The 25968-nt window shown below is 41.9% G+C and overlaps 1 protein-coding gene across 1 annotated transcript; it reads right to left on the reverse strand.

Annotated features, from left to right (window-relative positions):
• Nucleotides 1-532: 532 nt before the first annotated feature.
• slc12a3 (solute carrier family 12 member 3) lies at nt 533-24162 on the reverse strand. Its single transcript, XM_037767712.1, has 26 exons — nt 23853-24162; nt 21682-21822; nt 20232-20307; nt 19996-20091; nt 18906-19045; nt 18688-18798; nt 17492-17603; nt 17224-17354; nt 16938-17022; nt 15602-15762; nt 14055-14162; nt 13746-13869; nt 13008-13109; nt 12086-12241; nt 11868-11967; nt 9350-9461; nt 9029-9166; nt 7400-7506; nt 7198-7280; nt 6934-7008; nt 5248-5346; nt 5034-5145; nt 3358-3444; nt 2251-2389; nt 2064-2131; nt 533-1814 (listed from the first exon to the last, which is right to left on the reverse strand). The coding sequence occupies exons 1-26, from the start codon at nt 24135-24137 to the stop codon at nt 1673-1675; spliced, it is 3090 nt and encodes a 1029-aa protein (XP_037623640.1). The 5' UTR covers nt 24138-24162; the 3' UTR covers nt 533-1672.
• Nucleotides 24163-25968: the final 1806 nt, after the last annotated feature.

Raw genomic sequence — 25968 nt, forward strand, 5'->3', positions numbered from 1 at the left:
TTTTATTGCCCATTAAAATGTCAAACAATGAATTACGTTGTAATTTAGCACATTTATTCATAGATTCATAAATCAATTCGTAAACAAATTCATTAATGGGTATTTTTTTGTACAATTAGTTATTAATCAATTAAATTCTTTATTACCATTTAGGTGACTCTTGTGGTCCTCCCTATTTGAGAGGGCAAAGATGAAAAGACCTCTCACTCCGCCCTCATTTTCAGCGAACAGCAAACATCACACAAGAGCACTTTTTTTTCTGACAGCAAAACCTGTTTATCCACTGAAGTTGCATCAGTTATGTTACATCAGCTGTAAATCGACTTGCAAATGATCTCAAGCAGTGATCCAGTAGCTATTCAACACACTATGGAGTATGGGTATTTGAGTGTCACTGCAAACACCAAAAAAAACCAAGTAGGCTATTATAATACTACAGACGTTGGATAACAAAACTACAAGACTGGATGTCAGAAGCTCTCCTCAAAATCATAGTGGTTTGGTTTGGCAATTAACACTGATAGAGAATGTGTGAATCAGAATATCATATACAGCACTTTAATTGCAAAATGTCAAAAACATATAGAGATTATACATTGTGGTATGGCATACGGATGACAGTGTTCTAGTGGAATAGCAATTCTTTTCTTTTTTTTTAATGCCGTTATCTTAAGATCACAAGTTAATTATGTGGTTATCTCGAGGAAACAAACGTTGTTATCCCATTATCAGGAGAAAACAAAAAGTTGTTTTCTTTTATTACTTATAATGTTTGTGTCAAATCAGCCGAGGGTAAAGGTATGCAAACGGCCCAGATCAAGCTGACAGCCCTATCAAGCCTGTCAGTGATGGACTTGGTGAAGTTAGCGGAAGGATACATATCTGACTAAATACGTTTTTTTAAATAAGGTGTTAACAATATGGAGATAAGATTAAATAGATTATATTCACAAGTAGTATAAAACATGTTAAACAACTTAAAAGAAAATACCACAAAATTGTGAGGCAAATGTCTTTATTCTTTGATTTTTGGTTGCTGGAAAAAAAAAACATACAGAAATACAGACATCAGAAAATCCTCCTGCTAACTTCACCAAGTCCATCAGTATCAGCATGTATACACCCATGCTGTCAGCTCCATCCGGGCCGTTTGAATGCATTTTGGCTGATTTGACATTATAAGAAATAAAAGAAAATCTGTTTTCTCGCGATAACAACTTAGTTATCTTGTTATCTCAAGATAACATAGCTAATTTTCTCGAATTAACGACATAATTAACTCATGAACTCGAGATAACCGTATTAAGAAAATGGTTGAATCGTGTCTGTTGAGGTCTTCCGTACATACTATCATTACAAACGATGTCAAATGTCAATCATTACAAATCATTTTGATAAACAATTGTTTTTACAATCAATAATGGCTTCAGTTTTAAATATGATCCCTTCAGTGATTTGTAGGATTTCTAAAATGTGTACACTATTGAGACGTCGACTTATAGGCCCAGAACATGGTAATTACATGAATCATACATTAATTACAGGATTAGATAATCATCAATAGTCATCAAGGCATTGACATGTCTAATTCAAGATTAAAAAATGTCAGGATATTAGTGAGTTATAAATTGTAGTTCAGCATCTGTATATTGGACTGTATATAGGAGACATGTCATTGGCAGTAGAAGGTGAGGACATTTTCCTGGTTCCCTCTAACCAACAGGACTGGAGGTCTCAGATCATGTGACAAGAAGTCCAGCCACGCCAGGTAGAGAGTATTGGGACACGCTCCTCTCCTCCCCACCGGCATGGTGCTGCCAGGAGACACACAGAGTCACAGCAAAGAAGGCTTATTAATAAGGTCAACAGTTTGTGTTTGACTGCTAATAAGGAGGTCAAAGCATCCACAAGTGATAATGTCTAAAGGTAAAGTGACTGGACTTGTGTCTGTGTTGTGCAAGCCAAGAATCAAGAGCAGTCGGCATACCACGTAATTACACAGCCGCTCCTTTTACTCTAATAAAGAAGCACTCCCATGACCTAGAAAGAGTTACTGTACTCACATAACAATCAGGGCAGCGTCTCTGGAGTAATCCTGCACAACCTCGTTGAGACGAATCTGACGGAGAGACTGAATCACACAGACGAAGTTTCAATGGATTATTTCTTCCTCCTAAATTCTATATGTGCTGTATCCAAATGTGTGTGATTCAGGTTGCGTCAGTGTATGTGTTTCTGTGTGTGTCAGACCTTGGCCTTGTTCCTCTCTAAGTCCTGGTCAGTGATCATCCACGGCTCTTCTTGCTGTCTCGGTGGCCCAGAATCAGAGTCCTGTTTGGGATTTGTATCCAGCCTGAAGTGACTCACCATGTTCTCAAACTGATGAACACTGAAGCATACAGAGACAAACAGGGATCATGGGGAATTAAAGGGACTGTTTGTAAGAGTCAGAAATGTCTTGTTAACAGCGACACCTGTGGCCATTAAGTCAACGAAAGTCAGCGTCCTGTTGCTCGCGCTTGTGCTCGCTCTACATAGACATGAACGAGCATCACTCAAAACAGTGAGGCGACACACGTCAGCTAAAAGCACAATATCACTCTATATTTCAGCTGCTTGGCAGTAATGTTAGCTGACCAGATGAAGGTCTCTCCATGAATCAATGCTGATCCTAGTGTTGGCTTAAAATACAGCACAGCAACATGTTTAAGTGATGGCAATGACTTCCATGGATGTCACGGTCACTACAAGAGGATTATTCGACATCATGGGACGCTCTGTCCGTTTTTTTTATCCTCAAAACAAAGCACTCTAAATGCATTAAGTGCAAATCAAGTGTAAACATCCTTGGCCCAACTGGGCCCTGGGACACAAATGAGCTACTGGGCCCCTATTAACCCCTTCTTTCCTCTTTGCATATCCCCCATTCATTTAGGAATATGCATTATATAGATATATAAATACATAGATAATAGAGACAGATTAAAGTGCGAAAGTGCTTGTGTATTTTTTGCACATTGCTCTATGTCAGCACAAAACTGACATAATTAGGGTTTAAACAAGACCTGACGAACCAACCTTTTCATGACAAGGCCTCAAGATCAGCTAATAAAGCAGAACACTTACAGTATAATGTCAGTTGATATTGTGCTTTACTGGTGCTTATTCCCAGACATATTTTCAATTAAAGTAGCACAGAACAGTCAACACACAGTGAACCTGGATCCGTGCGTGTCCCTGGCATTCTGGTGCTTTTGCCCAGTTGGTAAACCCAGCTCAACCTGGATCACATGTGGAATTGCACGATCATGTTCCCCGTTGTTTGCCCGTTGTTTCATTCTCATAGGCAAGCCTTACTTTCCAGGCTGGGGGTTCTGGTAGATATCAGGAAGCACTTCAACATCATGGAAACCAAGACGGAACTTCTTGATCAGTGCCAACACCCTGGAAAGAGAATATAAATCTGTAATTTAAAAAAATTCACATAATCTCATACCACAACAATAGTCTTTTAACCAAGAGGCAAAACTCTGGTGCTTTTTTGACAACATTCTCTTATACATCCATGGTCTGTGGTCTATTGGACATCGATTTTTGGATCCTTGACATGAAAAAGTTTGCTCTCAAAATCTGTGTGCTGCATTTTTCTAACTTCTATTTATGTCCATCGCTCACTTTATGCTCCTCTGGGAAGCAGCCGGGTAAAAAAGTTTGATAAATGAATAACTAAGTAAGTAAATAGTTATAATAGTATGCATATTTATAATATTTTTATTGTTCAACACCGGCCATTTCAGTAGAGACATTATATATGACAATAGAATAGAAATAATTTAGTTTACTTTTGTACGGCACTTTGTAGGCGGACGTTTTACTGGCGTCCGGTAGTCGCTTTCCGTCCAAAATGGCTGAGGAGTAGCTCTGCTGCTGGACGCTGACGTTGCAACGGAACGACCAATAGACTTTCACTTCTTAGTGATATACGTTCTTTGTTTTAATCATGAGTGACATTTTGACTTGTCTTAGCAGGAAAAGCCTACAGTATGTTAGCCTATCAACTGTTTCAGTGTTGTTTTTACAGCTTGTTTCTGTCACCCCCACAGTGGCCACAAAATCAGTTATTGCAGGTTTAAAGAACCTGCAGCCATTGTTAATGTCTTTAGTTCCACCTCTTGTTTTCTCTCTATGTCCTGCTACGCTAGTCAAAGTGATTGCTGAGTCGTTGATAATTCCATAGTTCATTGATCTCCATAAAAAATTCTACATTTCCTTTTATTACCTCCGCCAAGGTCGAAGGCCTAGGAAGGAGGTTATGTTTTCACCGGGGTTGGTTTGTTGGTCTGTTGGTTTGTTTGTCTGTTAGCAGGATTACTCCAAAAGTTTGTGATGGATTTGATTGAAATTTTTGGAGGGGTGGGGTGTGGCACAATGAACAATCCATTAGATTTTGGTGGCGATCTGGATCATGATCCGGATTCAGGAAAAAATTTTTAAGGATCCCGATCAGCCTGAGCATTAAAACCACAGGGTATAACACATGCACAGTGTATCTGATGACGTGTTGATGACGTGTTGATGACGTGTTGATGACGTGTTGATGACGTGTTGATGACGCCTGGCTCTCCTTCCTTCTGAGAGCAGAGAGATACGTGTGTTGATGTGTGTGCAGGAGCTGCTGGCCGTCCGCGGTAGAAAGCGGTAGATGACGGGATGAGAGACAATGTAGTGTAACGTTATACAGACATAACAAGGCTGCTGAATGAGAGAGGCATCCGCCGATACATTACACGGAAACACACCGCGTTAGTAACAAGCCGACCACCTCACGGTACCGCCAGCTGTGAGCTGTGATCTGTTTTTTAAAGTCACGCGTTGGTGGAGGTCTGCGCTCTCCGAGTGCCATTCTAGTTTTGTTTTGTTCATTCACTTTTTTCTGACACCTTTTTGGCTAAAGTGCCGAAGAAATCAGACTAAGGTATAAACACCCCATACTGTAGTAATCGGAATGATACGGAACTAATCCAAGTGCTTACTCCTCTCTCTGCTCTTCCTTCTTGTCTGTTTCTCCCCCCACAAACACTCGGACCTTACATCTGGCCCAGCGCTTCCTCCGAGTCAGCAGGTAGGGCAGCAGCAGGGTCAGGCCTGGTAGCACACAACACACACACACACAATGATTAGGAAACCTCTGCTAATATTCTTGACAGAAGAAAAGAAAGTGATAGATGGATGTAGAGCTGATCAGACCTCCGTCATCAGACAGCCAGTACACATCGATGGTCTTTTTTCCTTGTTTTTTCTGGAACACCGTACCAGGCTGAGGCTCTGGTTCAATGGAGACAGAAGCTGCAAACAATTTTGTACACACAACAAATAGTTATTGTTTTACACATTTAAATGACATCAATTTATCAGATTTCTGGGTATTTAAGGTGACAATTGTTAAACATTTACCATGCAGTGCCATTTACAGCTTATTCTTTTCCAGATTCAAGGTGTGACTGAGCAGCACACACACACACACACACACACACACACACACACACACACCACATTCCCTGCTCCCTTCCAGTAGTAGTTATGATAGTTTGGGTGTTTCGAAGTGGGGTTGTATCAGCTAGTTATCCATAGTGAGTGTGTTACCTACAGTAGATGACAGTCGGCATGCCCCCAGTTTGGAGAAACAGACAGGAGTGCCGAAACAACTGCTGTGGATGGAACCGTCAGCATAACGTATTTTAAAAATCAATATCAGTATAAGTGTACGCTATATTTAGAATATTTTCACCTCTTTACCTTGCTGTCAGACAGCCCTTTCTGATGAAAGTTATCTATGCTCTCTTCAGACCATGCCAGACTCCAATGACAAATACAGTATTTATTAAGTTATAGATAGGTACCTCATACAACCCAAACTATCCCTTTAATAAACCTCACTATTATCCTTCACCGTTTCAGGGATGCGCACACGGTAGTTCTATTTTCATTTATCTACACATTCACACAAGCATTATACTCTTTTACATGTGTTGAAGTGTGTTGCATATTCCGCCGCTGTCTCCCCATCAATGACTTTGGGTGTCATTTTCCTATGTTTAAAGGTACTGTTTGTAACTTCTTACACTTACACTTTTATAAATCATTGCGGGTCGGTGTCCCATGCGCGCTCGCGTGTGGTTACGCTGTTCCAACACAAACTATACAGAAGCACCAAAACCACCAAAAAAGTTCTATCTAGTGAAGCCCGTCTGTTAAACAGTGTCAACTCTTCCCGCTCCAGCCCCCCCGACCGCGGTCAGAAGACACAGGGGAGACCGTAGCTTTGGTCTCCAGGGCCGGAGTCTCCGCTGTACTCTGCTCCTCTGCCTGCTTGCCTTCACTCACACACCGCGCTCGTTCTCACTCGCTCCACCTTCTCACGTGCATGCGCGCACACTACACACACTGCAGAAGACGGGAGTCTGAAGCAGGACAACACAGTATCAGCATTGATTCATGGAGAGACCTTCGTCTGGTCAGCTAACATTACTGCCAAGCAGCTGGGATATAGAGTGATATTGTGCTTTTAGCTGACGTGTGTCGCCTCACTGTTTTGAGCGATGCTCGTTCATGTCTATGTAGAGCGAGCACAAGCGCGAGCAACAGGACGCTGACTTTCGTTGACTTAACGGCCACAGGTGTCGCTGTTAACAAGCAATTTCTGATTCTTACATAGTGTCCCTTTAAACTGTATGTTCTCACACGCTTTCATGATCACGTTAATTTATTTATTTGTGAATTTAATTATTGTTGTTTGTAATAATTTCTGTTGCAAATAACGTCTTTTGGTTGAAAGAAAATGGCAACTCAGGCCGTGTTTACTCAAGATTTTTTGCGATTACCATGATACATATAAGAAATTAATTCAAATGATATGTTCATGGTTATACGTACATGCAGTTGTTTGAATGCAGGAAGGGGCAGAGATGGTGTTTATACTCTCAGGTCCTCCATCAAAGCCTGGATTAACTGAAATAAAAACAGAGGAATTTGCTATGTATATAAATTAATTTATAGTCAAATGATGATGGATGAATGTGGACACCAAGCCCCCTTGTTAACACTAGTGAAGCTGCAGCAGCAGTCAGAGTTCTTTGATGGTGCGAAATGAATTTACTCTGTGTGCTCCGCTCTAATTTGAAAAAAAAAGGCCCTCACCGTGTGATTGAGATGGATGAGAGACATCCAGTCCCTCCTTCATTCTCAGAATGCACACGCCGTACTGCAGGTCAAATGCATCACTGAAACACACAAACAGCTTTATTGCAAAAAATATGATCATCAGTGCTTATAAAATGGTTCAAAAGTGTATACACACACACACACAGGATGAAGTTTATTAATCCCCATCTGTACTCACTGTAGTATTCCTATATAGTTGTGTGCAGCCTGAGGCGTGTCGTTGCAGCAATCTTTCTTGAAACCCATCAGCAGAACATTTGGCTTAATACGACCCAAACCTGCTCCCTGGTGGACAGTCAACAACATGAAAAGAAGAAGAAGAGATGAATCAGGCCTGTCTCACAAACGCAAGTTCAACTTCCTCAGGCTCACTTTGAGGCATCTGGCTTCACTGAACCTAACACTGACAATCCTAGATCTCGCATAGCTGGTTACCAACTGGCATTATTAAAGGTGCAGTGTGTAGGATAGGATATGGGGCTATCTATCGGTGAGGTTGCAGATTAACCAACCAACTGAAGCCTCTCCCGTGTGCCAAGTGTGTATGGTGATCTGCGGTGGCTGACGCAAAAACGTGAATAGCCCTCTCTAGAGCCAGTTGTTGGTCATTTGGAGCAGAGCCAGTGAGTGTCTGCGTGGGAAGGGAGTGGTGAAGCAAGAGAGAGAGAGCGGCGGCGACAGCAGCGTTATCGACTCAAGCAGGAAAAGTAACCAGAGTTTGGTTTGTCCGTTCTGAGCTACTGTAGAAACATGGCGGACTCTGGAGAGGACCGGCTCCTTGTGTAGACATAAACGGTTCATTCTAAGGTAACGAAAACACAACCATTGTTATTTTCAGGAGATTATACACACAAAAAAAAACATTTCTGCCAATAGATTCCCCTAAATGTTACACATTGGTCCTTTAACTCTCACTTTGATCCAGCTGTGAATGTGTGCACACGAGAGAGGCCACTGCCACATGTTAAAGGTAGGGTCGACGATGTTGGAAAGCTAGCATAATTTGAAAGTAGCATGGCGTTAGGAGCTCCGTCTAATTTTCTTTTTTTCTAATTTCCCATTTTCTTTTCACAAAGTCAACTCATAACATTCACTACTTCAAACTAGCCACCTGAAGTAGAGGTCTAGTGTTGATCATAGCAGGACACTGATTAGACTGTACACCTACATTGTGTTTCCAGTGTGCCCGAGACACACCAGGAACGTCAGGAGCGCGTGGCGGCTGCGTTACCTGTACAGAGTTTTTACTGTCGTTTATTACAATTATTTACAAATTACCACACCTTTCTTTACATTTCTCTGTCTAAAATAGATATAAATGATATTTATAATGAAATGAAATGGCCATTAAAAGGCAAACTATATGTAGAAAGAAAGGGCTGACAGTAACAGCTGCAGCAGAAACGCAACTGAGACACAGCTGGTGTGAACCCCCGACGCGTGAATAAAGCCGCCACCACTCCACCCAGCCGCCATGCGCTCCTGACGTTCCCTGTGTGTAACACATTGCCATGCAAAGCAAAGTCTCTCTACTGGTTTGTAACGATGCTGCTCTTCTCTGTTGTAGTTGCCACTTTAGTGTCATGCAGCATTTTGTCCATTCCAACATCCTTTGGGAACGGTGACCTTTCTCACGTCTGCTGATTGGTCAGGAGATGGTTCTTTCATATGTTTTGGTCTGTCAGGAGTTTGGTCTAGTTACCATGGCAACTGAAGTCAGCGTGAGCAATCTTTCTGAGAGTGAACATCCAGTGTAACCCCAAAGTTAGCTGGCTTTGTGAGACAGTTGATGAGGTGTAATTCTGACCTGTAGCAGCATGTTAACTCCTGATCGTAGCTCTGCAGCCACCACACCTCTGTAGAATGACTTGACCTTCCGTTGGTTCAACCAGGTAACGTGACTGTCGCCGCTCGCCTTTTCCACTACTGATGGGGAGGGACCATCCTGACAGATACAGGGACAAATGGACAATGATTTCAGTCCTCAACTCAACGCCGTGACCGCTGAAACACAGCGGTTCCAAATATTTAAAAAATATGTTTGTTCTTGTGTTTTTTACTGAATCAAAAGTGTAATCTTTAATCACCGGGTGGTGTGTATGTCTGTGCACATCGGGGTTGGACTCACAGTGACTATATTGCCACACATCATGAGACTGAGATCCTTTGTGAAACAGTTGACGAGATCCACCAGAGCTGGCCGACTGCTGGGAGGACCTGTCAGCACCAAACACTGGGGTCTGAAAGGTGGAGATGTTGAGCAGTTTAGTGCAGAGCTCCTGCAGACACCTGCACCTTTAAGGAATGACATTGTTTCTGAGACCCATTCATTGTTTTTACTGTTGACATGAATGAGTGACAGAACTTGGGACATGATCTTGACTTCATGTGAACATGAAAGGAATAGTTTTACCATGTGGGAAACATTCTTATTTGCTTCCTTGCCAAAAGCTATAGGAACATCGTTAGCACTCATGTCTGTACAACAAATATGAAGCTTCCGCTAGCAGACGGTTATCATAGCTTAGCATAAAGAGTGGAAACAGCAGAATAAAACAGCTCGCCTGGCTCTGTCCAAAAATAACAAAATCAACCTGCAAGCACCTCTAAAACTCACTAACACTATAGTCTGGCACATGACCCCCCTGTAATACAGTAATGTGTTTTCACACTTTTTGTTTTTGTGTTTTTGTAGGGGTTAAACAAGTAGGTTTATTTAAATAGCAGACAGATGAGGAAGCAACAGGGTGATGATATTTCTGAGCAGAACAAAAGGACAGCTTAAAGATGACCTCTCACAGCCCCCTGCAAACCAGGGCTTTCAACGTTTTATTGCAGCTGCAAAATATAGGTGAAACCATGAGTGGTCAGATACCAGACCGAGAGGGGTCAACGCAGAGGAACGAGGATCAAAGCCCTAACGGAGATGGGAAGGGATCGACCAAGAACTGCTAATGGCCCGAATGACATGTTTGAAGGAAGCTCAGATCCCTCGTAGCGGGGGGGTTACAGCCTGGTGAGAACGATGTCTCACCCCCAAGACTGTCTTCTACTCTGCGATATAGAAACATGTGACATTCTTTAAGGTAAGATTAAAAGGAAGAAGAGTGTCCAACTTCACTATTAGATGAACAGAACCAAGGATGGAGATGCCAGGTTGAAATGTGTGTCTGAACACATGACTGCAAATCCACTCACTCCATCCTGAATGCTGCCACCGGACAATCAATATATAAAACACTTATTTGATACTTGTTCGACATCAATAAATGGTTTTCACTGCCCACCCATATTTGTGAACATGAATCCCAATTAGTATATGACTATGAAAATATTATCCAAGATGGGCATATTGTTTGTTTTCATGAACAGCAGAATGGTGCGTCGCTTTAAAAGTCGCGGCCGCAAGGAATTGTGGGACGGCATTATCTCCTTTCCTTTGGTAAAGGATGCTCCGGTGTATCCTATGCTAAAGGAGATGATAAAGGAAGCATAGAAGCTCCTTTCCTTAACATTTAGAGATTTTGAACAGCTCTTATCACGGCTGCTACTGAGATACTTCCGGGTCATTTCCCTCCGTTAGGAACCTTCCTAAGAGAAAAAGACTTTTCGACCTCAGACCAAGACTGAGCAAGAGAGTCTGAGGGGCTTCTGGTGGATATAGTTAGAGGATGGCCTGGAGGAAGTGAGCAGGAGCTGGAGACAGGGACAGAGACTAGAAAGTCCTCGTGACTCTCACAATAAAGATGCTAGTATAGGTTACCTTTGGACAGAGCCAGGCTATAGCTGTTCCCCCCTGTTTACGGTCTTTATGCTAAGCTAAGCTAACCGTCTGCTGTATGTAGCTTCATATTTAACTGATATGGGTAAGTGATCGCAGATATGAATATTGATCTTCTCATTGTGAACTCTCGACAACATTGCAGATAAGCAACTATTCCTTTTAGAAGTGAGAACACCACCTGCACCAATTACAGGAAGTGATCCTTAAAATGCAAGTCTGCATGAGGACAATGCAATGGATGTTCTCGGTCTGGGTCTCACTCACATGAACGGAGGAAGGGAAATAACTTTGGATTTGGCTATTCGTGCGTTTTACAACTTTAAAAACTATTTTTTTTAGTGTTCGTACTGGGAAGTTGATTCACCTCAAAGAAAATTATCCGCTGAGTTACAGACGTCTCTTTCCCAATGTAAGTCTATGGGAAAAAGTATTTTTGGACCCAATGCATCACGTGACTGACACGGAAGTTGCAGTACCGCCGTTTGGCCACTACGAAAGTCACGATCGCCGACCGGCGCACTTCCTAGGGGCTTGGCTCAAGCGGGCCGGAGAGATCAGAGCCAACTTCCTGTATCCTGCAATGCAAACTCCGCCTCTTAAGGTGGGCTATTAAGGTAAGCCAGCTTTTCTCCTTAAAGAGACGAGCCGCTCAGCTTTTTAATTAATCATAAATATTTCTTTTAACTGTTTTAACCGATAGCGTTAATCGGTTAAAATGCTTAATGTCGGTTAACGGCTAAACGGTTAATTATGAACATCCCTAGTTTCTACCCTACCTCACTTCCAAATGCAAAATAAACATTCTCCTTTTAAATTCAGATCACAGAAGACAAACTATAGGTTGTGTGATTCTGTCTCTGACCTGTAGTTCTTGACGTGGTCCGCCACATGGTTGAGGCCTACACACTGGTTCAGAGCCATGTTGTAGGAGCTCGCCTGCACCGAGGAGCCCCAGTTCACAGCTGAGCACAGAGAAGAGCAGCAGAGTTGGAGAATGGAGTAGAAGATGACAGCTGTTTGGTGTGCAGGCTAACTGCAGGCTGTGAGTGTGTGTGTGTGTGTGTGTGTGTGTGTGTTTACCAGGCTTCTTGTAGAGTGTGTATCCCAAAAGGAAGAAGACGACGCCAAAGGCAATGAGGGCTGCCCACCAAGTCAGCAGGAACATGATAACCAAACAACACACAGAGCCCAGCAACGACAGCCACTTATTGTAGAACCTGAAGGACGGACGCCAACCTGTAGACACACACACACACACAAGCAATTCGGCTATGTTTCATTGCTAAATGCTAAATGCACTAGCTAAATGCTTTTCTGTCTTAAAGCTTCAGTAGTCAGTATATTTTTGGCATCATTGGGCAAAAATCACATAATAACCTTTCAGCATATTGTAATTCAAGTGTTCTGAGAGATAACTAGACTTCTACAGGTCCTCAAGGCTGTGTTTTCAGACTTTAAAACATCTAGCCTGTGATGGGAAACTTTCACCAATCACAGGTCATTTCATTGAGAGAGCGTTCCTATTGGCTGTGCTCCGGTCATGTGACTGGAATTTGGCGTTCCTTCACCAGATTTCACAATGGCTGCCGCGCACAAACTTTCTCATTTTACAGCTAAACCGTGCACTACAAGATGATTCTGAAAACATTTGAAGAGAGAAATAGGCATTAACGTAACAGAATATTGATTCATATTTGATCAGCGCTGCCTAGTTTGACCGTTTGGTCGGAGTTATTGAGTGATTGACAACCGGCTCTCATAGACGGCAGCTGGACACCAGACCTCCGATCAGCTCTTACTGCTTGTTTTCCTCCGGTCTGTGAAATCTTGCAGATGCCGTTAGGAGCACCGGAGGACACAGAGGAACATGATTTTTTTCAGGTTACCTGTTTCATGTACTATATAGCGACCGTTTTATAAAAATATGTTTTTTTATTCATATTTACTCCAATCTCGCGTCCTTCAGTTTTAAAGCACAATGTGCAGCTTCTGAGTTTCTTACCTGGTGAGTTGGTGATGGAGGCATGGAAGCAGCTGAAGTTGATCAGACAGTAGGAGCAAAGGAAGAAGTTGGAGATGATGGGAGCGATGGTGTTTAACTCAGCTGGTGGAGAGAAAAGACAGAAGGGAGAAGGCAGAATTTATGAGAAGCATGTTTAAAAGATTTTCATGAAATCAAACCCATTGTCTGCGTTTTTTATCCAATAGCAGTTCAATGTATCTACATGCTGTAATTACATCTTTATACAGCAGTTCTCATTCTTAATGGTGGAGTCCACCATTTCCATGCTGGATACAAATTTGCCTACCTACACTCGAGGGATTGACAGGAAACAATGCAGCATGTAATCCAGGATTACTGTAATTTTATCTGATAGATATGAGCCTCACTTTTTACTGTGTCGGAGCCAGATTGAGTTAATGTTAATGCAAACCCAACATTTCAACGCAAATAAAGCACAATGTATATGTCACCGAGGTAAGCGCTAACAGAGATCCTTCTTCACAAAAGAGACTACAAAACGAGACGTGGCGACTTTGGACATTTTTTGTCAACTGATCATTTTTAATTTCTGCAAGGGGGATGAAGCAGCAACAGTAAGCTGTTGGATGAAGAGCTGCACACCTCCACCTCCGCCTCCTCAGCATACAGCTGTTATTGCTGTCTTGTAGACACTTTTCCCATTTCAAGTTCTAGTTTACAAAACTCATTTTCCAGCCATCATTCTCAAAGCCTCACCAATGAGAATGAAGCAGGCAGCGATGATGTACGTCAGTAGGTAGGCTCTGAGCGGTTCGTCGTTCTTGCCGTAACCTTTGCCAAAGAAGCCGATGAGAGGGTAGAGTTTGTCCATACACAGACACTGCCAGAAAAAAATATATATATATATATATATTTCTTTATCACAGAAGAGAAAATAAGAAATGAAAGCATGTGTTTAAACAGGCACGGGGTGATGGAAAAGGTTGCCCTGACATATGAAAAGAAATAACATATTCACAAAATAAAGTGTATCTGGTGTGTGTGTGTGTGTGTGTGTGTGTGTACCTGGAAGACTTTGGGAGCAGACACCAGACAGGCCAAAGCAGAAGACAGTGTAGCTCCAAATATACCAGCAGTGATGAGAGGGGCGAAGGCTGACACCAAGCTCATCGACTACAGACAGAAAGGTACGGCTTACTTATCAGTCTCATCTCTCTCACCAGAGGTTGTTTACTACTGTTAATGTAACTGATTATTACAGAGGGAGACTGAGTCATTTTATGCAGAATAACATTTTTTGTTTGGCTTGTTGCTGTCGCTGTTGCCATTATGTATTTTCTTGCTTCTTCTCGCATGGAAAGAAAAGTCACATAAGTGTCTTTAAATGGACAGCACACACGGCCGCTTTATGTTTTGGTGACTCCAGAGGTCGGTGCTACGAAGCGAGTTCAACATACCCAGGGTATCTTCTCGTTACCTGGCTTAACTAACCAACTAACAAACGAGATCCCGCTAAGCGGTCCTACGACGCTGGTTATCAACTCGGTAAATCAACTCAGGGTTTCTCAATCTGGATATGAGCGCGTTCACATGAACGGGGCGGGGTTTGCAGCATCTAACCAATCACAGACATGAACAAGTCTACTGACTTGCAGACAGACAGGCAGAGCGGCACATTTTACAAAGGAAGAGCAAACTATAATATTAGACAAATACGAAGAAGTTAAACACATAATCAGACTTAAAGTAACACAGTTGAAGCTGCCAAATGCAGGAAGGACAGCTGGCAAAAGAAAAAACTCCCAATGCGTGAATGTGTAAATTAACAGAATTATTAATTTAACGGAACACTCAAAAGTCCGGAATAGTCGTCTAGATGGGGCAGTGATGTATAGCCTAAATACATTTCAGAAGTATAATGGATGAATGGATTACACATCATTATGCCCTTTAACACTGATGTGGCATGCGTGACTATTTCAACCTTCTTTCAGCTGCGTCCCCGTCTCAGGCGGTGTGAAACGGACTCGAGAGCAAGTAAAACAATAAATATAAAAACATAATTCAAAGCAGTAATCACCCATGGTATCCAGCCAGCTGTCCTTCCTGCATTTGTCAGTTTAAACTGTGTTATTATTAGTCTGGATTATGACTTAAACTTCTTCGTATTTGTGTAATATTATCATACGATCCGCGCACTGACCTCTGATTGGTCAGTAGGCGGTGCTTTTATCCGAGTTATCTGGAACATAACCTGCTCTGGAGCAGGTTAGGTGTACAGCATCAGTTACCATGGCGATCTACACCGGTAAGAAGTGACCCAACGTCGTAGGACGGAAAACCTTGAAGGGAGTTACCTCGCTAACCGCAAATCCTGCTTCGTAGTAAAGGCCTCAGGTAGCAACAGGAGGTAAATGTTTTTGGTGTTTGAAATTCTAAAGGACTTCATTAACCAGAAACCATGTAAAGAGTTGGCTTGTGCTTTGCAGACTTGTGATTTAGACTGAAAAAAATGTGGGTAATTTTACATGAACACAACGTGTAACAAGGCTTTACGCTGAGAAACAGAGAGCAGAATCACGTGTGTGTCTCGTGAGTGAGCTCGTGCTGACCTGATAGTAGTTACTGATGCCATAGGTGCATGTGTTATTGTTGATACACTCTGTGAAGTCCCATCCATACTGACAAGCTAAACCAACACAATCCTCGCCAGATGAGGACGCTGACAGGGTGTCGTTTAACAGGCCGGACGCGTCCCGCACCGCACAGGATCCTGGGAGGAAATAAACACACATGGACACAAACTTGCATGAAATATATGCATATGCATACACATTATTCAAACTCAAAATCCCCAAAAACTAATAAAGAAATAAAAAATAATATTAAATAAAATTGTAAATCCTCAACATAAATTCATGTATATTGTCTTTAACTATTATTGGCACTTGTTTATGGTAGAAATAAAATCTAAAATGTCCAAACAAACTTTTGGGGGTTGAGTTTCTAGAATGCCTACTATAGTATATGTCTGCATGCTATTGCACTGCTATTGTGGCAGCATATCTATATCCAAGTTCTATTTAAATGTGTCAGTTCAACTTTTGTCATTATACTTGCATACGATGAAACATTGCCTTGTCAAGGTAGTGCGACCTGCTAATAATATTTAAAAATATACAATAAGTAACTGTAAAAGTTCTGAGCAAAATTCTGCAAGGTAATTTATAATACTAATAATGTATGATGTTTTATACACTGTAAACAAGCAAAAATATGTCACTGTTCAGTACTTCAGGACTGTGCACAAGGTGTGGCTATAGTGGCTAGCACAGTTAAACTGGCAGGCACAGTTCCGATGGGTTACATTGGTTTCATCAGGAACATCAGGTCTTTGATGGATCTTGAGTACCTTTACTCTTGGATTTGTTGAACTGATTACTACTGTAAATCAATATTTTTTTTTTACATATTTAATCTGAATTTACCTGAATTAATCATGAATCATTTTATGCCACATGATTACATTAAATGCCTTTGGTAAGAAGCCATGAATAAAGTTGAGAAATGTTCACTATATGGGTAAAACGGTAAATGGACTTGCATTTATACAGCACTTTTCTAATCTTCCGACCACTCAAAGCGCTTTACACTACATGTCAGCATTCACCCATTCACACACACATTCATACACTGATGGCAGAGGCTGCCATGCAAGGCACCAACTTTGCCCATCAGGATCTAAATACTCATTCACACACCGATGGCTCAGCCTTTGGGAGCAATTTGGGGTCAAGTGTCTTGCTCAAGGACACATCGACATGTGACTGGAGGAGCCGGGTATCGAACCACCGACCTTTTGATTGGTGGACGACCTGCTCTTCCCTCTGAGCCACAGTAAAAGGTAGTCTAAATACAGATTTGGTAGGCAGTTTGACCATACAGTACCGATGGTTGCAGAGATGATGAGGTAGGAGATGGTGGTCCAGAATATTGCCGTCAGTGTTCCTCTGGGGATGGCCACTGTTGGATCCTGGGAGAACAAAAGATAAAGAGAGAACAAAAGACACAGACATACAGCTTTTTAAAGTACAACTGAGTTACCAGTTAACAGGATGATGTGTGAGGGAAGCAGGCAGCTTTATATACCACTGAGAACAATGCGTGATGTTTTCTGAATCAGGATTTTACAAGAAAAGAAATAGGCAGAGAGAAAGAAACAATACTAATGTACCTTCAGATCTCCAGAGATGTTAGCACCTGCCAATATGCCCGTGGCTGAGGGGAAGAAAATGGAGAACATGCCAAAGAAGCTGCCCTCTGGTCCCCGCCAGTTGGGCACAAAATTGGTGGTAAAGATATCCGCTGTTGAAGGTGGAATAGTGAGTTTACTGAAGAGCTCTGTCAGCCACCACACCCGTTAAATCTCTCTATATTGAAAGAGGAAACTTTGCATTGGCACTCAAGAATATGATACTCTGAGCAAGTGACTGAACAGTCACCTTTGTAGCTAAAGAAACCCTTTGCTTGTTTCTGTGGTGAAGCGGGGATGATCGTTCCAACAATGTAACTGGCAAATGACATCATGATGACCAGGAAGAACAGAACCTGGGCCTGTGGAAGGCAGAATGTCTGGTAAACATATGGATGCAGACAGACATTTACATGCAAGAACAGGCTAATGCAGGGGTCAGCAACCTTTACTATCAAAAGAGCCATTTTAGGCAAAGTATTAGGGCCACATTGAGAGAAAAACATCTGAGATTTCCAGAATAAAGTCATAATATTACGAGAATAAAGTCATAACTTTACGTGAAAAAAAGTCTTAACATTAGAAGAATAAAGTCATAACTTGATGAGAAAAAACTAAATAACACGTAAAATTATTACTTTATTCTCATAATATTACAACTTTTTATATTTATATTTATATTTTTCCCTCAATGTGGCCCTAATTCTCCGTCGTACCGTCGTACCACAGACCTACAACAATGATAAATAAAAATGAAAATATAAACAAAAAGCATCACTGGAGAGGGGCTAAAGAGCCGCAGGTTGCTGAACCCTGGGCTAATGTATCTCACCACACTAATAAACGGACTTGGGTTTATCATGTTAGCTAGGGTGAACATGCTAGCTACCTAGCACGCTTAAACAAACATAATGAACATTCCGATGTGTCTTTTGATTCCAGTCTTTATGCTAACTTTAGCTAGTTGACTGCTGTTCTGTAGGTCTTTATTACACAGCTTTGTTGAATACTTGATTCTGATTGGTCAATCACGGCGTTCTACGGTCTGTTATTTCTGTATAGCAGACAGTTGCTATGGGTGCAGTTCTGATATCGGACTCTGGCGGACCATTTTTGTGTCAAATTATTGATTTCTTCAGTAAGTAGCCGTGTAATAAGCGGGATAATGTACAGCTAGCGGGTCATTGTTGTGAAATAAACCCCTTCTTCGTGTCGGGGTCCACCCCTCCGCTCCGAGTCGGGCGCGGCATCGCCCTGTCGGGGGTTTATTTCACAACAATGACCAGCTCGCTGTACATTATCCCTTACATATAGCCTAGGTATAGAAATGAGAGTGGTATCATTCTTCTCATCTAACTTTTGGCAAGAAATAGAAGAATAGAAGTATATCTCAAAATGAATCACGATGGCAGTTCACCATGGTCGCATATACTTGGTCGAGCTAACCTTTGACTCCCATGCCATGCCAGCCATAGAGATACCTAGTAGACACGTGACTGTAATGACGCCAATGATGCGGATATCATTGGTTCGGTCCACCATGACAGCTCCATTTTCCTGAGGATTGAAAGTTCAGAAAAATTTCAGGTGTATTTAAACAGAATGAAAAACTGTGTTTAATGTCTAGCATAAGTTGCTCCACGTACACACAGCATCCTACTTACACGCATGAGGTCTGTCACAGTCTCGGCAAAGCCCACAGTGTGCATGGCCACAGCTACAGCATTGGCAAAGGCAAATATTAGACCAATGGACCCACCCAGCTCTGGACCGAGGCTGCGACTGATCAGGAAGTAGGTACCGCCTTGAAGACAAGAGGGGGAGGGGGAACAGCGGGAAGCATGTATTGTGGGAAATGTGGTCATCATGTTAGGAATCACTGGCAATAAAATGTAACAATGTCAGATACAGCTCTTATTAGTTTTTTTTCTGATATTAGTCCTTTTGTTTATATAATACATTTATTAAAGGGACTGTTTGAAACTTGTTACACGTATAAATCATTGCGGGTCGGTGTCCCATGCGCGCTCGCGTGTGGCTACGCTGTTCAGACTCAGACTCCAACACAAACTACACGGAAGCACCAAAACCTCTTGGTTGTATCTAGTGAAGCCCGTCTGTTAAACAGTGTTGGCCATGGTCGGAGGACGCGGAGGACACCGTAGCTTTGGTCTCCAGGGCCGGAGTCTCTGCTGTACTCTGCTCCTCTGCCTGCCTGCCTTCACTCATACACCGCGCTCGTTCTCGCTCTTTCGCTCCACCTCTACACGAGCATGCGCGCACACTCCACACTGCAGAAGAGTTGGTTTAGCTCTGAGAATATCTAGTGAATGTACAGTGGACGTTTGTGCAGAAATAACTGCTGCAGCTCCTCCAGACCAACAGAGGTTTCCAGTGTCTTGTGAAGTGACGGGGCTCTGCAGAGAGAAACGCGGTCGGGAAGCTGAGGCAGGAAAAGCCAACACTAGGATCAGCATTGATTCATGGAGAGACCTTCGTCTGGTCAGCTAACATTACTGCCAAGCAGCTGAAATATAAAGTGATATTGTGCTTTTAGCTGACGTGTGTCGCCTCACTGTTTTGAGCGATGCTCGTTCATGTCTATGTAGAGCGAGCACAAGCGTGACCCTGAGCAACAGGACGTTGACTTCCGTTGACTTAACGGCCACAGGTGTCGCTGTTAACAAGCAATTTCTGATTCTTACAAATAGTCCCTTTAAGTAGGTGGTTGCAGGTGTCACTGAGCAAACGGACCTCCTTTGACCTTGCCGTTGGTAGCGATGGCCGAGGTCGAGAGTCCAGTGATCCCAGTTATACAAGAGGATAGCAGGATAATCACCCAGGTCAGACCTGTCATAAAGAAACACAGAGAAAGAGCCAAACAGAATGACAGTGAGCTTTCATAGACTGACGTATTCAAGGCATATTTAAAATTGGGTTACATTACATCTACAATTGACCAAGCATATAAACAGGTTTTGTTGATGTACCTATGCCAGCTTGAGCAGTGATCCAAGGCAACCTCAAGTACAAGATCACCCCCCAGATGTTTAACATGCAACGGATCTGCAAAAAAGACAGAGGAGTTACTGACAGAATTACCTAATATTGTGTAGTGTAGTGTAGTGTATACCAAATACAAAAAAAACAGCAAGCATTTGAAGTTCAACACCAACACCAGTAAAGTAAATGTTTTCAACAGAAAAATAATCTTTCCTGCCTCTATAAGGCTGAGTCTCCATATAGTGTTTTATTCTCTGGCAGGAAAGCACTGGCAGGGCGTTGGGGATACCCGGACTTTCTGAAAGTTCAGAGATTTTAAACTAGAAGCGCACTGAGCGACTGCACAAAAAAGTAGGTGCGCACTGAAAAAAGACACAGCGTTTTTTCTCTAAGCGGCCGTATACACTGGCGCTATATAGACACTCAGCCAGCCTAACTGAACTACATGGTTCTACAGCCTGAGTTCTAACACGGAATGAGTGCTGTAGAGTAGCCTAGTGGCTGGTATTGTGTTTTTATTAAAAATTGGCCAGTTGTCCACGATTGAGCTACCTCAATCTAACTGAAACAAAGTGCAAATTAATTCTCTCCAGCTTGCAATTGTTCTTTCAAGGTTTTTTAGGGCTGTTTAGGGCAAAAAAATGCAATAAGTCTGACTAACCAAGGCAAACTAATGTAAAGCATACTGAAGTTGTATTGAAATGACTTATAATTACTGACCAAAATCAAAGCACAATAAAGAGGTTTTTTTCATAATTGTATCGTGATGAATAGTTCTTTCTTAATAAAGCCCAAACAGGCAGATAAGGGATAAGACAGGCAGGCAGCTTATTCAGTAGAACCTAGAGCAAGGTAGAGACTTTTCTGGTCAGTAGCGTGCTCCAGTCCTTCTGGCTTGTGGGTAATCAGCGGGCTACAAATTCTCTTTGAATAATATTCTTTAACCAACGCCAATACGGCAAGACCCCTGACTTTACTCTGTCACAGCACGTTACCCCGAGTCAGTTACCCTCACACCTGTCCCCCGCAAAACAAGGTAGGAATCAAATTACTCATAGGCTAAAGGTGCATGAAATAGCAACTTAAATGTCACACATGTGAATATATAAATAAAATAATAGGGTTTATTGAAATAACTAGTCGGTGTATAGGCTTGTGTGATATGTCAGAGTGAAGTATGATGCATAGATGTGAGCATAGATTTTAATACACAGTATGTTGGTAATGTCTGATAGGAATTTAAATTCAAAGTTTCTTTTGTGAGGAAGCAGTAATAAAAAAGCAAAGGCAAATTTTCACTACACAGATAATACTGTGTGTAATTAATACATTTTATATTATATATAGCATTTTCAACTTAACATTTGAAGACTGGTATTGAGCAGCTACAACTATAGATATCCAACAAAACCCACCACTGGTCTAACCCTAACCTACCATGACTCCCTGCACCCAGCCAAAGCGAGTAGGTTCAGGTGGCGGCTCCTTCTGCTCCTCCTCCTCATCTTCCTCTGAGCTGTCTTCTCCTTCCATCTGTCCACCTGTTGTCTCCTCATACAAGGGAGGACTGGAGTCAACCTAGTCAGGTAAAGTCAAGTAAATTTAATTTATAGAACCCAAAATCACCAAACACAAATTTACCCTTCACACCTTTTACCTTTAGACTAAAGATAAAAGCTTCATTATGATATAATTATAGTCCATCCCCATGCTCTATTATGTATCATAAGTTGTTGCAGCAATTTTTGGGTTAATACCATTTGTTACACAGATTTGGTGCGAAATTTAACATTTTTTTACCTCACGAGAATTGATATAAATTATCAATAATTCTTCCAAAATACCACATTAAGACACCAAGACCTTGAGGAACACCATATAAAAAGCCATGCTGTGATTTGGTATCAAAAACTTTTGACATTTGGAGATTTCTGGAAGAATTGCATTTTTCGGCGATTGGATGTCGAGCAAGTCTGAGGTGCAAACTGCTCAGAAACCCCCTTATTGTCAATCTAGCTAGGAAAACCATCTATCCTCTGAATGCTCTAGGTCTGTCGTTTGTGGCTGTAAAGTTTCATGAGGCTGTGATTATCCTAGTGGTCACCACAGGTCATTTTATACAGTGAGGTCAAATTTTTAAAAAATGATCTCACTATAATGAAATATCTCGTATGGGGACTAACATCATCACACAGAAAAAAAACTTCAACAGGGAGGAAAAGGAAGAAAGGAATTCCTTGTGAAATGAGCTCAATTCTGCCATGAGATTTTGCTGAGATGCTGACATAATCAACAGAGAGAGTAACAGAAATGAAGAGTGATATAAATCAGTTTAACATTTAGAGTTATTACATTTTAGTTAACATTTCATTAAGTATTCCATGGTGATTGAAGAAAACTGCCTGGTGCCTGGAGACAATAATCAAAGTTCATAATACTGGTTCAACACAAAAATGTCCATGCAAAGTTAAAATTAGAATATAGACAAACAAAAAAGTACTGTAGCACACTGTAAGAAAAGTCCCTAAAATTACGGGCTAATGTACAGTGTTAATACGAAGGAAGGAAGGAATTGATTTTTCACAGGAGTTTTACCCGTATTTTTAAAATACTCATTGCATTGTGGGAACAAGAACCTCCGCTAGCGCGAAATTTGGAAAAGGCAGAGGCCATCACACACGGCAAAGTTTTTGTTCAAATTTCGGATTTGGAGATTTGGAGAAACCTTTCTTTCATTTCTGTTGTAAAAAAAATCAACAATTAATGTCTAACCAGAGTGTTTCATGTTAAAGACTTCACGTTAGCTCAGTGTCGTTTTAGCTGGAAAGCTGTTTTGTTGTTTAGTTCAGCTGTTGTCGACCGTTACCGTTACCAGATATGCCAGGAATATTTTTGCTGACTCATTTTGAGCTCGGTTGGTATTGTAATTTACGTTTTACCAAAGCTTATATTTTAGACTTCAGTGGACGTCAGGTAGAGTTAGCCCCAGTTTTAGCCTCAGGTGGTCCGCAAAGACTGATAGGTAGCGTACAAATGCTAGCGTTAGCGTCTGTTTTCCCTCCAGAATGTAAAGGTTAGGCTTGCTATTTGGCTACAGGTACGGAGGATATACTGTAAATTTACAGAAGTTTCCATTTTAGGATTAACAGAAGTGTCCGTGACATCCTGTATATCAACAGAAATTTAAGTTTTAGGGTTGACGAAAATGTCCGTAAACTTAACGGAAAATGTCCTGGTTATTTTGCTGCCAGGACATTATCTGTTTTTCTACGGATTTCTATCTTAGGACTACAGTGACACCTTTCCTACGTTTATCTCACACAAGATAGATTTCTGAATAAAAAAAACGTGATCTTCTAGATTATTTCTTGTAGCCAGTTGTAGCAGGTTTTACAACATAATCTTGGGGCTAAAAAATATACTTGAACAAGGACATATAGATGACCTGAATCCTAACTGATGTATCATGATCAGGATTTGTTTCAGACCATTTGAAGCATATTCAGAGAAAAACAGACGCTACAATTATGAACTATTCGACCTGCGTTCCTGTTATTCTTTTTCTTAATTTCGGTCACTTGAGAAGTAGAAAAAAGCAGATTCTTCACCTCAGTGTTTGCATGCAGCTGGTATAGAGATGGTCTGAAGCGTCTCCGTCGGCCCCACACCCCTGTGTTGGCGTAGAAGTCATAGTTTGGCGGGGCGTCCAGAGTCTCGTAGCCAGTTAGAGCATCAGATCCAAGGGATGCTACACTGCTCCCATCACCGTAACACTGATAGAAACCAGACTCATGAAACCCTCCAGGTGTCGTCTTCACATTGACTACTGATGGAGGAAGTCTGGGTTTGTATGCAGCCAGTTGAACACCGTCGCTGGCCGCTGGTAACTCCATTCAGAATGGAGGATTGTCTTTTCTGTATTTAAGTGGGTTGTAACTGCAAAAACAGCAAAGACAGTCAGTTTTTGTGCAAAATCTTTTTTTCTTCAACAACTGTCAAGGTGATAGAGCCATTCTGTAATTTAAGTGTGTGTGTGAAGGAGGCTTTCTTGCTACGGCTGGTTTTATACCGTATTTGACCTTAACCAAGCAGGAAGAGCCTGAGGCTATATGTAAAGAAGGCTGGTTCAGTGAACAGTCAAACAAGACTCATTATATGAGCTATTAAGCATGGCATGGAAAATTACACATTACAGGATCAAACAAATGATCATTCTGGACTGAGCCCAGGAAACACACCGTTCCACTTAATGAAGAAGTATTTATAAAATGTCTCTGTACAGATTCAACATTTCCTTTCCCAAAAGCTAAAACAGTACATAATTAACAGAACTGAGGTATCATAGCCGAAGTATTAATTTCTTATCTCCACTTTTTTTTATTATGTTTGGCTTGTGTCTTTGTTGTTGTGTGTATTTCTGTTGAGTTCATATCAGCTTGCATGAAGCTGCATTTTGTTTCTGGTTATATAATCAGAATTATTAATCATTAAATCTCCAGAGGAGATCATTACACACACAGACCGACCTGTGAAATGACCTTGACTGAGACAATACAATGACAACAATGTTGGAAAGAGGTTTAAAGGATACTCTACGCTTTCAACTGAATTTAAATTTCATTTCATTGTCATTATAATCATTATATAGTCAATTATATTTAGGAGCTTTCCCACGACAGTGTATTGAATGTGGAGTACAATGTCAGTTTCACCTATATATATATATATATATATATATATATCTATATAAATCTCCCTCTCACCCTTATGGGGTGGTATCTGTGTCTACCTCAAGCTCGGGTCCTCTACCAGAGGCCTGGGAATTTGAGGGTTCTGCGCAGTATCTCAGCTGTTCCCTAGGTCTGCGCTCTTCTGGACTGAAGCTTCAGATGTCGTTCCTGGAACCTGCTGGAGCCACTCTCCCAGTTTGGGGGTCACAGCCCCGAGTGCTCCTACTACCACGTGGACCACCTCGGCTTTGCCCTTCCACATCTGTTCCAGCTGTTCTTTCAACCCTTGATACTTCTCAACCTTTTCATGTTCCTTCTTCCTGATGTTGCTGTCAGCTGGTATCGCCACATCTATCACCACTGCCGTCTTCTGCTGTTTGTCAACCACCACGATGTCCGGTTGGTTAGCCAGCAGCTGCTTGTCAGTCTGGAATCTGAAGTCCCAGAGGACTTTAGCCCTGTTGTCCTCAACCACCTTTGGTGGTATGCCCCTTTGGGATTTGGGTACTTCTAGTCCGTACTGGGTACAGATGTTCCTGTACACTATCGCAGCCACTTGGTTGTGCCTCTCCATGTACGCTGATCCAGCTTGCATCTTACTCCCTACTACTATGTGCTGGACCGTCTCAGGGGCATCTTTGCACAGCCTGCACCTTGGGTCTGATCTACTATGGTAGATCCTGGTCTGATCTACTGTGGTAGATCCTGGCCTCTATAGTCCTTGTGCTTAGGGCCTGTTCTCGTGCTACCATAATTAGTGCTTCTGTGCTGTCTGTCAGTCCAGCGTTTTCCAGCCATTGGTAGGTCTTCTTGATATCATATATATATATATATATACTGTATATATAGTTTATAACCGCCACCAGCCGCTCGCTCATCATCAGAAAAGAGCTGAGGCGAGGCGTGACAACGCGACAGTGAGGAAAAAGAGAGCGTTGACAGCACGGAGCGTGGGCTGGGCAGCCTCCCTTTCCAGGCTTCCTCGACAGAGGTA

The sequence above is a fragment of the Sebastes umbrosus genome, chromosome 4, assembly GCF_015220745.1.
Source record: "Sebastes umbrosus isolate fSebUmb1 chromosome 4, fSebUmb1.pri, whole genome shotgun sequence".
In the NCBI taxonomy this organism is placed as follows: domain Eukaryota; kingdom Metazoa; phylum Chordata; class Actinopteri; order Perciformes; family Sebastidae; genus Sebastes; species Sebastes umbrosus.